The sequence below is a fragment of the Lissotriton helveticus genome, chromosome 6, assembly GCF_964261635.1.
Source record: "Lissotriton helveticus chromosome 6, aLisHel1.1, whole genome shotgun sequence".
In the NCBI taxonomy this organism is placed as follows: domain Eukaryota; kingdom Metazoa; phylum Chordata; class Amphibia; order Caudata; family Salamandridae; genus Lissotriton; species Lissotriton helveticus.
In genome coordinates this window covers 468184234-468201492 of record NC_136067.1, presented here as the reverse complement: position 1 = coordinate 468201492, position 17259 = coordinate 468184234, and the positions used below count along the sequence as shown (strand labels likewise).

General features: G+C 42.4%; 1 protein-coding gene across 1 annotated transcript in view; it reads left to right on the top strand.

The window, feature by feature from the left end:
* CSMD1 (CUB and Sushi multiple domains 1) overlaps positions 1-17259 on the top strand; it is a 4503734-nt gene that overhangs the window by 4433609 nt on the left and 52866 nt on the right. The window contains exons 66-67 of the mRNA XM_078647516.1: positions 4955-5116; positions 9537-9646. Of these exons, the coding sequence (XP_078503642.1) occupies positions 4955-5116; positions 9537-9646 (272 nt within the window). The remainder of the gene's footprint in view (positions 1-4954; positions 5117-9536; positions 9647-17259) is intronic.

The window sequence follows — 17259 nt, the reverse complement described above, 5'->3', positions numbered from 1 at the left end:
CCATCCCGAACTGCCAAGCCATGTCTTCCATGGACCGGAAACAAGCATCCTGGGACCAGTTTCGGATTCATAATCCTCATCAGCCAGGCTATCTTGAATCCAGTGGCCAAATGAGCAAGGGACTCACGTCTGAGCATACCCTGCCACACTCAGGGCAAACAAAGCGATACAAAAGGGGATGATGGACGGAGCGTTTGAGCAAATCAAACACTCACCCCCAGTCAACTGATCTGGGTTTAATCCATCACCATTCTTTAGCCCACTCAGCCACCCCATTTCAGACATGGCTATATGCAAATCAGTCTGACACTGTGCCTCATGGGAACAGTCCAGCCCGAACTGCCAAGCCATGTCTTCCATGGACCGGAAACAAGCATCCTGGGACCGGTTTCGGATTCATAATCCTCATCAGCCAGGCTATCTTGAATCCAGTGGCCAAGTGAGCAAGGGACTCACGTCTGAGCATACCCTGCCACACTAAGGGCAAACAAAGCGATACAAAAGGGGATGATGAACGGAGCGTTTGAGTAAATCAAACACTCACCCCCCAGTCAACTGATCTGGGTTTAATCCATCACCATTCTTTAGCCCACTCAGCCACCCCATTTCAGACATGGCTATATGCAAATCAGTCTGACACTGTGCCTCATGGGAACAGTCCAGCCCGAACTGCCAAACCATGTCTTCCATGGACCGGAAACAAGCATCCTGGGACCGGTTTCGGATTCACAATCCTCATCAGCCAGGCTATCTTGAAGCCAGTGGCCAAGTGAGCAAGGGACCACGTCTGAGCATACCCTGCCACACTTAGGGCGAACAAAGCGATACAAAAGGGGATGATGGACGGAGTGTTTGAGCAAATCAAACACTCACCCCCAGTCAACTGATCTGGGTTTAATCCATCACCATTCTTTAGCCCACTCAGCCACCCCATTTCAGACATGGCTATATGCAAATCAGTCTGACACTGTGTCTCATGGGAACAGTCCAGCCCGAACTGCCAAGCCATGTCTTCCATGGACCGGAAACAAGCATCCTGGGACCGGTTTCGGATTTATAATCCTCATCAGCCAGGCTATCTTGAAGCCAGTGGCCAAGTGAGCAAGGGACTCACGTCTGAGCATACCCTGCCACACTTAGGGCGAACAAAGCGATACAAAAGGGGATGATGGACGGAGCGTTTGAGCAAATCAAACACTCACCCCCAGTCAACTGATCTGGGTTTAATCCATCACCATTCTTTAGCCCACTCAGCCACCCCATTTCAGACATGGCTATATGCAAATCAGTCTGACACTGTGCCTCATGGGAACAGTCCAGCCCGAACTGCCAAGCCATGTCTTCCATGGACCGGAAACAAGCATCCTGGGACCGTTTCGGATTCATAATCCTCATCAGCCAGGCTATCTTGAATCCAGTGGCCAAGTGAGCAAGGGACTCACGTCTGAGAATACCCTGCCACACTTAGGGCGAACAAAGCGATACAAAAGGGGATGATGGACGGAGCGTTTGAGCAAATCAAACACTCACCCCCAGTCAACTGATCTGGGTTTAATCCATCACCATTCTGTAGCCCACTCAGCCACCCCATTTCAGACATGGCTATATGCAAATCAGTCTGACACTGTGCCTCATGGGAACAGTCCAGCCCGAACTGCCAAGCCATGTCTTCCATGGACCGGAAACAAGCATCCTGGGACCGGTTTCGGATTCATAATCCTCATCAGCCAGGCAATCTTGAATCCAGTGGCCAAGTGAGCAAGGGACTCACGTCTGAGCATACCCTGCCACACTTAGGGCGGACAAAGCGAAACAAAAGGGGATGATGGACGGAGCGTTTGAGCAAATCAAACACTCACCCCCAGTCAACTGACCGATTTCTTCTACCTAGTGAAGGAAGTGACTCCAATCCACTTCTGGGTTACCTAAGAGAAACAGGTTGTCGCTCGGGTGTTGAGCTCGATCCCCCGAGCACACGACAGAACCCCCAACTACTTCTGGCTGACTTTTTTGGTTTGAGTACCAAGTTCTTCTACCTAGCGAAGGAAGTGATTTCAATCCACTTCTGGGGTACCTATGAGAAACAGGTTGTTGCTCGAGTGTTCAGCTTGATCCTCGAGCACAGGACAAAACCCCAAACTGCTTCTGGGTGAATTTAGACAGGAAACACATTCCTTTTTTTGCACAGCAACTCGGCAATCATTGTCAATTAGTGGCACTATATAAAGAAACCTCCCACGGTCTCAGTACTACGGAGCCGCGGGTAGGCGCTGAACTGAGCGAGGCAGTGTCAACAGAACTGTAAGTACGGCATAGCCGCTTAGAAGGAGCAGTTACTAAACGCTGACTTCAAGATTCTGAATATGGTTTTCTCCCTGCCTTGTCTCCTCTGGACAGGATTCAGTTGTGACACCCTTCCCGCCCGTTCTTGAGGCTCATGGAGCATTGTCTCCTATGTACCTAAGTATGTATTACCTTATTATACTTACTCTGCATACCAGACTAAACTTCTGCTTTTCCACTCCGTTTTTTGCAAAACTATATTGTGTATGGGCTTTCTGTTAAGTGTTTGTATGTCATGTCTGTCAAATTTTTCCACAGGACACTGCTCTAGTGGTTAATACATGATTATGGCTAAAGATACATTTCTCACAGGTAATACGTGTTTGCGCAGAAGGAGGCGCATTTTTACTGTAATTAATTGTGCTTTCTTTTTCCAGATTAACAATTAGAATACCAAAAGGGTATTCATACAGTGCATGATTATTTACAATTTCATTTATTTGTACATATCACTAGTTTCACTTTATCGATATCATTCTTGTTAACATAGTGAGTATAGAAGGGATCAGTTATAGTCCTAATGAAGAAGCCCCAGAGCTCTAAAACATGTTGACTTGTTTAGGAGTATCCGCACATTAAAGCAGGACATCTCCGACCCACGGCTTTTAATAGAACGAGCTCCGGGGAATATTAAAGTTGTTTAGTCCACAGGGTCTAGGTGCTTTTTAATTTCACTTTTTCACTTACCCTTGACCCATCCTCTCACAAACTCCTACACCACACATAGTACTGAAGATCAGTGCTCTCGTGTAGTTGTAGGCCGTAGCACGCCCTATTCCGCAGCGGGACGAGAAGACCCCTGTATTGAAGCATGACACCAAGGGCCCTTTTGGTGTGTGAGGAGTATTTAAGCAAACACTGTGTACTTCCAACCAATGTAGGAGAAACACTCTAACAAATGAGAGAACTTCCACAGAAACCCATCTACAGGTGGATCCTTGTGTTTTGGATAGATTTCCATGGGAGGACGTATCCACCTCCAGTGCTCTTTAAGGACACTACCTCTTCACCCTCTCTCTTGTTTTTGTGTCCACATAAGTTTAGTCAGGTGTCATTTGTGTGATGGAGGCAAATCCTGTTTTCCTTCTTGGGCCTATTTCAGGTTTCTAAGTTTAAGTTACATAGTAGGTGTGGGCACCCTTTTGCACACCCCAGTGCATAAACCAGGAGCTCTATGCTGACTTTTAATTCCGATTGCAACCTTTTGACCTGGCTCTTCATCTGCAATGTCTCCTGTTGTTGTCATCTGTGCATTGCTGGCATTGGTAAGACATTTGGGGTCTCAGAAAGTTATATGTGTTTCAAATCAAGACAAACCAATCACAAACAGCTCCATGACTTTTCTCAAACTTTACACCCCTACGCAAAAGGTTGACACCCTTTTTGTGCATTTTGACATTTCAAGGATTATGATTTTCAAGGAAAGGTCTTTCCTATTTCACATCCTCTCTAAAAATGATCCGAGAAACGGACCCTTTATTTTCAGGTCGAACCTAGGCAGCGCATACGCTGCGACCCATGCTGTATTGGAGTATGTACTTGAAGCCCCACCCACTCTCCCCCCATATTTATTATTGGCTTGTGTCATTGCCCTTCTTAAATTCTGGCTTCTGATTTGTTATTAGGCCTGTTAGTCCCTCCTTAGGACTGCCTTGTCTTCATTTGTAACCTCCTATGAGGACTGGTGCTGTTACTTTGGCTGTTACACAGTACATGTTCTTTAGTCTGTAAGCACTATTTTCTTTAATGAGCTTCTCTTACAGCAGGAGGGTCTCTCAAGTACAGTTATGACCACCGGCTTGTTTATTTAACTTGCAGTAAACCGTGAGCCCTTTAGGGGCCATGGGAGAAAAAAAAGGGGTCGACAAGAGTTTAAGGTACAGCCATTGTAAATGACAATGCCTTTTATTATGTTTTAAAAGCCAAAACATTAATAAAAGGCTTTGTCATTTACAATGCCAATAGTAGGGGTGGGTGGAATTTGCGTAATGGCGTTACGCAAATCTCCGCGAAACGGTAAAAAATCTCCGCGAATACGCAGAAATTCCGTAAACACGTGAAATTGCTTGTTCGCGATGCTTTTTTACTGTTCGCTGTTTGTGTGCTCGGAGGAAAATATCTCGCAAAGTCGCGGAACGCAGAATTTTGGGCAATTTCGCGTTCTCTGCAGAATGCAAAATGACCCAAATTCAGCAAATTCCACGAGCGGAACGGAATTTACCGCCCTGGCCTAGCCAATAGCTCAAGCTCACGTAAATGCAAGAGCTATTGCATTGCAGATGCTTGTTAACCTGGACATGTCTGAGGTGTGCAACGTACATTAATCTGAATCTTAATGTGTCTCTTGTATACTTTTTCTTTACTTGCGAAAGATATCTGTTTGACAAGAGAATATATTGTGATGATTAACTATACAATAAAATATTATTATTGAGAAAAACAGTAATTGCTATACATCTGTATACAGTTTATTATAAAATAAATTTCCACATGTTCATTTATTCATTATTGCAGTGTGCTTGCTTGTTCACAGAATAATTAAATTCATGCTAATAATGTTTTTATTTTATATAATGGATGTTTAATATAGTTCCTTTCCTTTATTATTCAGTACCTTCAGATGTCTTTTTCATAAATTCTGTGTGGAAAGGTTTTTTTGAATACCTTGGAAAGCAACAGTCCATCACTCTATCAGTGGACTGGTTTAATGCTACAAGTAGCAGGGTGAACACAACCCTATTAGAAGATGCTGGCGTGGAACTGAAATTGTCAGGTATGTAGACACTACCTTTGATGGAAAATAACAATTTTAAAGTGTATGGGTTTGCACAATCCATTACAAATGACATTCAGGAATGATTAATCAGAAGGTTGAATTCTATGTGTCTCACTTACATTTTTGTGGGACAGCAACACCACCGTTGACTGGTGGTGTACCTGCCCATCAAGAGATCCCCACCAAGTATGTAGTGGTCTGATAGGATGGGCGGTCCTTGTGGACAGGGGCGGTTGCATTTCGTATGTTCCTGTATATGACTCAGATTGTCCTATGGTTTTCAATACTAGTTGGTTAATTTTAAAGGGAAAAACAATAAACATTTTGAGAACTTAAACACTCTTTACTGGAGGAGCCTGTTCGGATTTGAACAAAGAACATTTTTAATGATCCTATGGTTAGAATTTGGTAAAACATCACTGGGTAAATTGTGTGATGAGTCAAATCTTCATTACTTTTATAAATTGAAGAAAACCCATAGACAGTGGAGCCGTGTTAACTTATACTTTATGTGCAAGGATACTTTGACAAATAATTTTGGGAAACTGGCTTTGCATTTAATTTAGTTAATCTATGATTATTAGTCTACGGTACTATGGGCATGAGAAAATATGTTCTTAACTGAGTGTGAATTGACTATACACCACATAATTGTCACACCATTTTTATCTAGATACTTCCTTTTTAATGACTAAATTAGGATTTATTGTTGCTTCCACATTCTTGAGTGTATCACCACATTGGAACCCGACAGGTGATATTATGCAGAATATATGCATTCAGTATGTAAGCTAACATTACAATGACAAAAAAATGAAGGGCATTTGGAGTTTGGAATCAATGAAAGCCAACCGTCATATCTGTGACTCTGGCAAGGCAGTTTCTTTGTCATTACTATGAGAAAATAGACTTTGAAGTAGATTTTTAATATGTATTTGACAAGCAAAGTGAAGACAGCATATCATTTAACTCTTTAGCTATATATTTAATCAATCAATGAAGCTTCATTTCGGCCAGTTGCCATAAAAGTGCATGTACGTTACAGTAACATTTCATATAGACAATCCACATGGGCACATGCTCAGACCCCATAGCCTTGGGTTAAACATTGATGTATATAAATATAAAACATTAATAAGCAAATATAAGTCATATTACAACCACTAAAAACCCACAGAAAACCATAAATAATAATAATGGAAAAAGATGGACCAAGTCGAGTTAAAACTTTGTAGAGTTGTCAGCGTGAACCTGAAAGTTGGTATTCAAAAAAGTTCTGCGTACACCTCACATAGAAAATAAAAAGCGTGACATCGTAAATACAATAGGCATATAAGTGTTATATTTTAATAGCCTAAATGCCTCTTCAGTGCTGCATTACCAGGTTCTGCATAACTGGATCAACCATCAATGCCTAACCTTCCTATAGCCGAGGCAAAAAAAGAATACATGGAATTCTGTCTCCTCTAAATTGCTACTGGCTGGACAGCCCAATGGGGTCGAGCCAGCCCATTTGTTTGTGAAGGCATGCAGTGAGAGGACCCGATACCTTAATTGTAGTGACGTGCGGGACCTTTTGGAGTATTTTTAGTGACCATAACCCCCTTTTGGCTGAATTTAGCTGGAGTGGTTTAGGGGAGAAGTCTTTAAATATTTATAGCAATCCCCTTACTCTAAAGGAGCAGGGCAGGCAGATAGGCTTGGGCAGGATAGTCCCCGAAAATATTTTAAATAAATTTGTCAAATTCGGTGTCGTCGGCACAGGGGACGATTTTGAGTCATGTAGATGTTGAAGAGGGTGGGGCTCAGGTAAGAGCTCTGAGGCACTCTGCCACTGCTCTCTGTGGGTCCTGAGTGAAACTGTGGTAGCCTGACTCGCTGTGCTCGATCAGTGAGGAAGGTCCAGGGCTTTGTCATGGATTCTGTGTCATGGAGTCTCATGTTTAGGGTGTGGTTGGAGATGGTGTTGAAGGCATCCAAGAGGTCCAGAAGTATGAGGGCTATTGTTTCACCCCAGTCAAGGAGGGAGCGGAAGTAATTGGTGGTAGCGAGGAGGGCCGTTTCGGTGCTGTGGTTGCCTCAGAAGCTGGATTGGGAGATGTTCGGAACATGGCTTGCTTTGATGAACTCAGAGAGGTGAGTGTTGATGGCCTTCTCAACGACCCGACCTCAGACACTGTCTCTGAACCAACATGACTTCTGCAGCAGACCAGGGACGTTGCCGATCCTGCTGCATCCTAGAAAGTATAGAGGAATCAACTGCCTACTTACTAGTAAACTCTACGCACTTGAGAGGACTTATATCTACTGATTTCGATATGCCAAGCTTTACCCTCATCTCACCCCTTTTGTTACTCTTCAAGCTAAGAATGCCAATTTAGGCGTTCCAATGTCTAATCTTTTGGCTCATTAAAGCAGGCTTAGTTGCATTCCTATTAACAACATCATCCTTTCCTCTCTTCCCTTCCTCCCTGCTTATTCTTGTTATAAACATTACATTTTCAACCATTAGCCATTTAACAATCCCTCGAACAGAGCTCTTTCCTTGCTACTTTTCTCATATAAGTGCCCCTACCTTTTTCAACACTTCCTCTTTCCTTTTACCGTAAACCTTCTGAGAATATCTCAACCAAAATTGTTCTAGCCACCTTCTAGCTGCATAAGTCTAGTCCCTCAAGCTGCAGCCTTATAGGGATAAAGTTCCATCTCCTCTGTCAGTGCTAAGATTATTTTGCCTCCTGCTACGGACTTCCACTTTAACATAACAAGAGTAAAACCATTCTTCCGTTCCCTTCCCTGATGGCTAATCTTTGCAAGCCAGCAAGTGATAATGAGTCACACTATAGAGCAGGACTGAGGCAAACTAGTTCTTAAGAAGTTTACTCTCAAGCATCACAAAGTACACTTTTCTAAATGTAAATTTCTTACAACCCTGCTTTTAGTACTTAATTAGATTTTTAAAACTAAGTGGAAAATGACTTCATGAGTGCTCTAGTTACAATTTTGGTGTTGCGGGAGCGGGTCCATCCGCCAATTTAGGAGTTTCCTGCTATCTGGCAGGCGGTTCTAGGGTGTTCCCACTGTGGGGCCTATCAAATAGGGAGCACACTGCTGTAGTCCATGCCGTGCAGGTACTGGGTGTATGCCTACAGTGGTCCACAACATGTGCCCCCCTGCATGTACCCCATGGCACTGAGGCAACAAACGGTCCCGTAGGGCCCCCTTTGTTTTCTCTCCACCACGATATTCATGGTAGGTTCACTGAAAACCATGGCAGAGAGGATAACATATATCCCGCCAAGTATATTGCAGACACAAGACTGCTGCGTCACTTCCAGTCTCTGATTCCTGGTGGTTGTGGTGGTCCAAGGGCGGCCTGACTGCCCTGGTCATAATATGGTGGCCGGAAGACTACCATCTACGTGGCCTCCCTGGTCTGGCGTCTGTGGTCGTAATGAGGCCATAGGGTAGGAAAAGGTATTTCATTGTTAATTATCCACACAGTGAAAAACAGTTTGTAACTCTTCATTTTGGAAGTAAATTGGGCTTAAAAGGCAAACCTTAGGTGTTTCTCAAATACTATACGAAAGTAGGGTTTCCTTCATGGCACAGGCACATTTTCTCCAGTGTCCCTGTGGTACTTCTAAACTGTAGCCCAACCAGAGCACAACTGGGCTACAGAAGCCATACATTTATGTTGCATATGTGATTGTTGTAAATACACATTAAATCCCAGATATGGTATTTAACATCTATGACAGTGGTTTATCCTGCACCAAATGGTTATGGTCTAATCAATTTAGTGAAATCAATTTTACATTGCAGTTTTAGAGAAAGTTTGCTTGAACTGTGACACTCAATCATAATCATAATACAAACAAAAATAGGATTTGTAAAAAAGCAAAATAATTGGGGTGTCCATAAAAAGGCAAACATCTTAAAATGTCCTTAAACATATTTGTGAGGCTATGGTAACACTGTATGTTCTTGCCAGAATTATGGACAGAATATTAGAGTAATTTAAATGGCCCACAAACAGTTTTGAAAAAATGCTTTTGTGATATTCTTGATGATGCTGCTAGTAAAGTCATAAGTGAGGTTACCAATTATCTAATTGATGGCACAATAGTAACATCTTTTGTGGTTCATAAGCAATGTTTTGCTGATATTTTTCAGGAATGTTTGAGATTTTTTTACTACAGTTAATAGTTAAAACATTTCTGAGGAAATAAACTATATAGTTCACAATACAGACAGTGCATTACTCTAAGTCCCTTAAGATGCAACAATCGGTTACTTTAAATGTGTAAATTGTTTCAATAACAAGTAAGAAATTATCTCTTCCCAAATATTGACAGTGTGGTATATTGGCTTATATATGGTTTAAGTGATGTTATTAACATTTTTTCATTTGCAGGAACTTACAAAAAAGAAGAAGCACATTTACTTTTAAAAATAATTCAGGTGAAGTTGCCTGTGGACGCTTCCTTAAACAAATTTGATGACAACTGGGTAATGGATGGCTATGTAAGTTGTCCAGATACTTGCATTTTTACAATCATATTAGATACCACTAAGTAGACCTGATTGAACAATTGTTTTGGATTTCATGAATAGTTTCTCTTAAAACCAATGATGATTACTTTCATATCTGAAAGTTTGTGGTATGTCTGACCACTTTGCCAACATTTTTACATTGTTGCACCTACTTTACATGATACATATGTAGTATGTTGATATGTTAATATGTCTATCTGTGACTGCTTCCTTTATTCCTGTGTTATGAAAGTGGTTCTTAATTTTTCCTCCATATTTCTTTAGTCATACATTGTGTTCAAGCTTGCAGTATTTGTGTGGGAGAGAAACGCTCAAAATCATAGTTCCTTTTTATTTTATTTATTTATTTATTTATTTATTGATTTATAGAGCACTACAATCATCCTGGAGGAATATCAATGCGCTAGTAGCACATGCACTGGTAGAGCTGAAGAAAGGGTTGAGCAAATGAGTCTTTAGTTTTTTTTTTTCCGGAATCTTGGCCGCTAAATATGAGAAGTATCCCTCCAGACCTTGTTTTTCTTAACACACTTTGTTCTTGCCAGCGCTAGATGTAGTGACCCCAAGCTCCTTGAGGAAATATAAAATTCGATTTTATCCTGAAATATTTTTGGGCCGCTTTGGTGCAGTGCTTTGTGAGCATGGCAGAGCAATTTAAATAGTGCTGTTGACGCACGGGTAACCAGTGCAGTGTCTTCATACACATTGAGGCAGAGCTCATCCTATTTTGGTTACAGACCAGTTTGGCAGCATCATTTTGGAGTACCTGAAGCCTCGTGAACAGGAGCTCATTCATGCCTATGAATAATGCATTACCATAATCAAGCTGAGTTATCAACAAGACCTGCATGACTGATCTCCGGCAGTCCATTGGTATCCACGGAAACAGTGGTTTCACTGACCTTCAGTCAATGAAACTACTATTGAGGAGATGGCTGAGACTACTGAAAACTTACATTATCTGGTGATGTAGACCTAGCTCTTATATCCAGACGTGGGTCCCTTTTTTCGCTGTGCCACTGGATTCAAGCTAGCCTGGCTGATGAGGGGTAAAACCCCGAAACCAGTCCCAGGATGCTTGTTTCCGGTCCAGCGAGGACTTGGCCTGGCTGTTTGGGCTGGAAGTTCCCATGAGGAATGGGGTCTGATTTTCATTACGGCTGGGTCCAAACTGGGATGGCACAGTGAGCAAAGGTACAATGGATCAGACCCAGATCTTTGACTGGAGGTGAGTGGTTGAAAAGTTTCAGCACTCCATCCATCATCTTGCTGTGTTTCTTATATCCCATATCCATAGAAGAAAGAGAGAGAGAGAGTCATTAAAACCTTTGGACAATGTTTTGCTATATGACAAAAGGGCTATGTCGAAGCAAGGAAATTGGAGGCTGGGCATAGTAGAGAAGAAAACAGAGAGGTGGCTGAGTATGGAAATAGGAGCTATTAAATTGTGTTCATTCCAAGGAAATATCCAAATTATGCCCAGCTTTATGAGTTGAGCCAGTGACTCTTTTGGGCAGGATTCATAGCGGTGTAAGCATAAATAGAATTGCTACATACATCAATCGGTGTGCTTGATAACTGGTGATAGTAGATATTTTGGCCTCCTAAGACCACCTGGTTCACATAGGGCCACTGTTTGTATGACTCACACATGTGCCACTCTATTAAAATAAGCCATTTAGCTGCCTTATAATAGTTTGTGTCATCCAGGAGCTCTAACCCACCCTTCGGTTTTGGAGCTTGAGGGACTCTTGTGTATAATTAAGGGGGTTTGCCCAGTCAAACACATTATAATATTTACTGCTTGGAGTTCCAAAATACACATTTGAATAGTACAAATAGACTATCTCTGAAACATAACCTGGTTGCCAAGTGGGAGGCGATGTGTCGAGTCTGTGTGGAGGTGAGGCGTCGAATCCAGGACAGGGGAAGTTAGGCGGCATCAGCAGTGAGTCATTGGTTCAGTTGACGCGATGCAAAGTCGAAGTGTTCGTGAGGTCATCCTAGTTAGTGACCGGCTCCACGATCACGTGATGCTGGTGCTGGTGGTGGCAGCATTGGTGTGAGCGTTGACGTTGGAAGATCAATACCTGCAGGCATCAGAGCTGCGGTGCAGACAGGGCAGTGGATTGTGCACTTCACAAGCGGTGCTACCAGGCCTTGGTGCAAGTTGCTGCATCACTGGCGACATCTCTGACTGCGTTGAATTTGTTTTTCTTGCGTTGCAGTACCAATCACAAAATTCTCAGGGCTCAGGAACTGGAATTGGCACCCTTTTGAATGCAAGAGTCCACAGTGGAATCCATGTGCTGGTCAGTGGGTTGCAGGTGAAGTGTTGGTGGCCCTGAGACTTTGGAACAGGAGGCCAGCACACACAGGCCCTTGCAGATTTTTTTTCAAGCATGTTCACATCATGGTTTCAGTCTTTGTCCTCTCCTTGGCAGAAGCAGCAAATGCAGGCCAACCCAACAATACACAAACAGCAAAAGAGCAGTACTCCTCCTTACAGCTCTCCAGCTCTTCTCCTTGGCAGAGGTGTGTCTTGAGTCCAGAAGTGATCTAATTTTCAGGGGTTTAAGGGCCGATACTTATACCCCATTTTCTCTTTGTCCTCTTTGTGGCAAGGGTCTCTGAGCACAGTTCTGCCCCCTCTGGTGCACCATCACGAGGTGCCGACAGCATTGTGCGTAGGAGACACCACCTATTCAGGTGCTAGTGTAACTCCTTCCACCACTCTAAATGCAGCCAAGGACTAATCAGCTCAACTAGGAGTCACCCAGAAAAGGCAGGACACACCTCACCCCCTTGTGGCTGTCAGCTGTGAATGCACATCCCCAACCCCTGTCACTCCAAAACCACACTGTCATTACACAAAACAGCAGAGGCACACAGAATGGTTATACAAGAAAATGCCTACTTTCTAAAAGTGGCACTTTCAAACACACAATTAAAAAAAACATCTCCCTAAAATGATGTGTTATGAAATTCTGAGTTCAGAAGAGCTTAAACTCAATTTCTCTATCTTGGCACAATGGAAAGTTATACTTGTAAGATGACACAAGTTAGCCTACAGGACAAATAGCCTTTCACTCTTGAAATAAATTAAATTGGCAGTATTTCACAACCAGGACATGTAAAATACACTAGTACATGTCCTTCCTTTTATATACACTGCTCCCTGCCAATGAGGGTACCTTGGGCCTACCTGAGGATTGCCTTACATGCAAGAAAAGGGAATGTTAGGGCATGGCAAGTTGGTGCACTTGTCAGTTCGACGTGGCAGTTTAAAACTGCACATACAGACACTGCATTGGCAGGTCTGAGATACTTTTACTGCGCTTCTTCTGTGGGTGGCACAACCAGTTCTGCAGGCACACTAGTAGCATTGTATTTGCAGGCAGGCCCTGTCACACTCAGTGCACTTTACTAGGTACCTACCAGTAAATTAAATATGACAATCATGAATAACCAATCATAATTAGGGCTCCTGCTTTATTGTATTTATTTTTTTGGCATTTCCGTCTGTATTTATCCATATTTTTTTTTTCAACTTTATCTGCATTTATCCATATTATTTATGGGTTTTGTGACAAAAAAAGGTTGAAACTGGTATATTTCTACATTTATTGCAATGCATAAATATGCAGTCATGCTTGAATGTCTGTCAGGTTTCAGTGATATGAACACCCGCAGAAGATAAATCAATGTACTTATGTAAAAATATGCATATTTCAGTATCAGCCTTGTGCATATCTACTGCAGTTCAAGCCTCTTTACTAAAATTATTTTTTTTAACCGCCTTACCTATCAATACACACATCTATTGGCCTGGCAGTCATGGCAAAGTGTATTTAGAATAACTGAAAAAAAACACCGAATTTAAATTCAGACAAGAAAATAAAATGTTTCTGTCTGTATTTATCTGTACAAAATCAGTAAAAACGGAGGGAGCCTTAATCATAATATGAATTTACACAGGGAGCACTTGCACTTTGACACTGATCTGCAGTGGCAAAGTGCCCAAATCATCTTAGCCAGCAAAAACGAGATCCAGCATACCATCAAAAATAGAGGATGTAGAGGCAAAAAGTCAGGGGAAACCACATCAAGAATGCCAAGTCAAACAATAGTATAATTCATTGAGGACATTTACTTTGGAGTGGTTTGTATGTGATAAGGCTGCTCTAGAATTTTGTACTACTGATCAGTTAAGCCACTTTTTGTAAGTTCAAGTTTTCAAACTAAGCTATAGTCATGACCAAGACTATGGTATAAATTGGAACATGTGTAGCACATGGTAGCACATATTATGGGCCCGATTAGGATCGCGGCGAATCCGCATCCTCCGGGCCGGCGGATTCACCGCTGTGGACACAGAAAAGACCCCCCCGCCAGATTAGGATGGCTGGGGGGGTCATGTTTCCGTCCGCCGCTTTTTCGCGCGGTCGCCTTCCGACCGCGGTGGAAAAGCTCTAATATGGTGGCGGTGTCTATCAGACACCGCCAGCCATATTAGGATGCCGGTGGAGACATGGTTTTCCACGGCGGGTTTTCCTCCGTAGAAAAGCATGTGGACATTGGTGTTTGGGGGCCCATTGCAGGCCCCCAGGGGTGTTGGGTGTACCTATGGTACCACCCAACATTTACATGCACAAAGCGGCAGGCACCGCGCGGTGCCTGCCGCTTTGTGCATGTAAATGTAAAACATGCAGTTTTAACATTGCGGCGGGTGCTGCTTCAAGCAGCACCCGGCACAATGTTAAGCATACAGGATGTGACCGCCAGGGTGGCGGTCACATCCTAATTTGCACCGAGGGATCGCCGTTGCCCCTGCGGATGGTCCCTCCACCTCTGGGGTGGCGGACGGACGCAGGTCCGTCCGCCATCCTAATCGGCCCCCTAGGGGAATTAAATAAATAGCTTTCCTATCAAATATCAAATAAAGTGAAATACCTTTCTTTTGCTTTTTTGGATCAGCTATATTTCCCTTTATTTTCTGTTAGCAAGAACAAAAGGAGGCCCAGCCAATCTTGCTATATGTAAATTGTGTAGTTTGAGTCTCCCAAAATTTTTTCATATACACCATCTTTGCCCAATATTAAGCAATGTTCTAAAGCCCTTTTTATTTTTGTTTAATGGAACATTTAAACTTAAACATGCGTCAAGCTTTGGTATGTTGAATTACTCATATATAGATTCAAATGTGTTACTATTACAATATTTTAAATGTTTGTCTATTAAAGGATGTATTGTTCATCTCTGAGGAGGTCTAAATCAATGTTTCTAATAAACTTGAAAATTAAAACAATGTACTTGTAGTATACATTTTCAAACAGGTTTGAGTGCAATGCCATTAGCCATCCCTGCTCTCTTGCTCATGCAGGCCATCTATCCACTCCACGTTAATACGAATGTTCTTGTTTGCCAGGGCTCAGACTTAGATCTTCCTGTCTTGGATGAGGGTCTTTGCAACCAGGGCATTGGGTATCTTCATTCAGCTTTATGTCTTTGTGATGATGGTCTGTATTTCTTTATGTCTTATCTGAACTCTCATTGCCTCCTGCCCCTCCTACATGGATAAACCGAAGGTGATGATGGACGGAGTGTTGACAATACAAACACTCACCCCCAGTCAACTGATCTGGGTTAAATCCATCACCGTTCTTTAGCTCACTCCGCCACCCCAGTTCAGTCATGGCCATATGCAAATCAGTCTGACCCTGTGCCTCATGGGAACAGTCCAGCCCGAACTGCCAAGCCATGTCTTCCCTGGACTGGAATCAAGCTTCCCAGGAACGGTTTCTGGCATTACAGCCATCTTCAGCCGGGCTTGCTTGACTACAGTGGCAAAGTGAGCAAGGGACTCACGTCTGAGCATACCCTGCCAACTTAGGGCGAACAAAGAAAAACCAAAGGTGATGATGGACGGAGCGTTGACAATACAAACACTCACCCCCAGTCAATTGATCTGGGTTGAATCCAACACCATTTTCCCCATAGGAACCTGTGTTTTCGGTCGGAACACAGGCTCCCATTGAAGTCAATGGAAGTCCTTCTGAATGGTGTTTGGAAGCATCATAATCGGTCGGGAGTAATCGCCGACCGAGAGTCGGTTCGAACTGAATCTGACAAGGGGTCAGGCGGTTTAGTTTGTAACCAACCCTAGATGTTCAATGCCATAAGTGTACTTTACGCACCATATAGCATGGTGTTATATGAAAGTTACATATGCAAATTATGACTGTAGCAGACAGATCACTCACTGGGGTAGGTTACCAGAGAGTTACAAAAAAACAGGAGCATCATGCCACAAAAAATGAGGGTGACCAAGCAAAAAAAAAATACTTTCTCAGTATGGCCCTTAGGAGATAAAATGCCCCAAAAGCTAATTACACTATTGTAGTGTAAGAATTTAGGGTGTTGCTTGAGGCAGCAAACACAATTATTCTCAGGGTGACGTCATATTCACACCCTAAATTGACCTGTGCTTAACCCTTGGGTAGCTTGGCACAGAGCAGTCAGGCTTAACTTAGAGGCAATAAGCAAAATATTTGTGCAACGGTTTGAACACTAACATAATAAAAACACACCACAAATGTAGCCCACAACAGAGTTAAGAAAATAAAGTAACTTTAATAAATAAACCACAAACTCTAATTAGTAAGAAAAGAGAGATCAATCAATCAATCAACTTTATTCGATTTCAGCATGTAAAACCATAAAAGTTATCAATACATAAAAACTTCAGTAAATAATAACAATATTCATCGCGGATAAAATGCACTCCACAAGAGTCTGTATTGTACCAAAACCTAAAGTGCAAAGTTAAGTGCATATATCCTTGACCCTCAGTAAAAAATGTAAACAATTAAAAAAATGAGACCCAAGCCATTTTCTAGAGTATATATATATCGTTGAAGTGAAACTAGACCCTGACCATTATTGACATTTAATCAAGGCAAGCCCTGGCCTTCATAGCAGATTTCAGGTAGCTGAGAACAGAAAAGATACATTCATCATGCAACAATTGTAAATAAGTAAGAGCTGGACGGGCCTGCTTAAATTCATTCTCTTTAAAATCAGGGCAATAAAATTTTTCCGGGGGACTTCATAAAGTTTACAAAATAACGTGAAGTGTGACAAATCATGAGGAGACTCACTGGCGCAGCCACATGGTCCTAACAACTGGTCTCTGCTACACCCCCTAGGTATGACTAGCAAAAAATAGCAAAAATCCAGACAAAACTTGGTTAATAAAAAAGTTTCATAAATACTTAAAAACTCCAGGAGATAAGGTTGGTGTTGTTTACAACATTAAGAATTTACAGATGCCAAGTTTACTCAGTTCCAGCTCTTCCCTTTCAAGTTTCCTTAAACTGTTAAAAGACTCCCTATTAACCCCACATCCTTTTTGGTTACTAATTTGGGGTTAGTATACAATTCGGCTCTTCCAAACCTTCCAAAACTGCTCTTAATATATCTGAGCCATGGTATGTGGAGGGCATGGTCAAGGGTCATGCACTCTTTTAAAATCAGTTAACTCAACGAAGTTCCCACACTCGTCCAAATTTCCATCCAGAAGG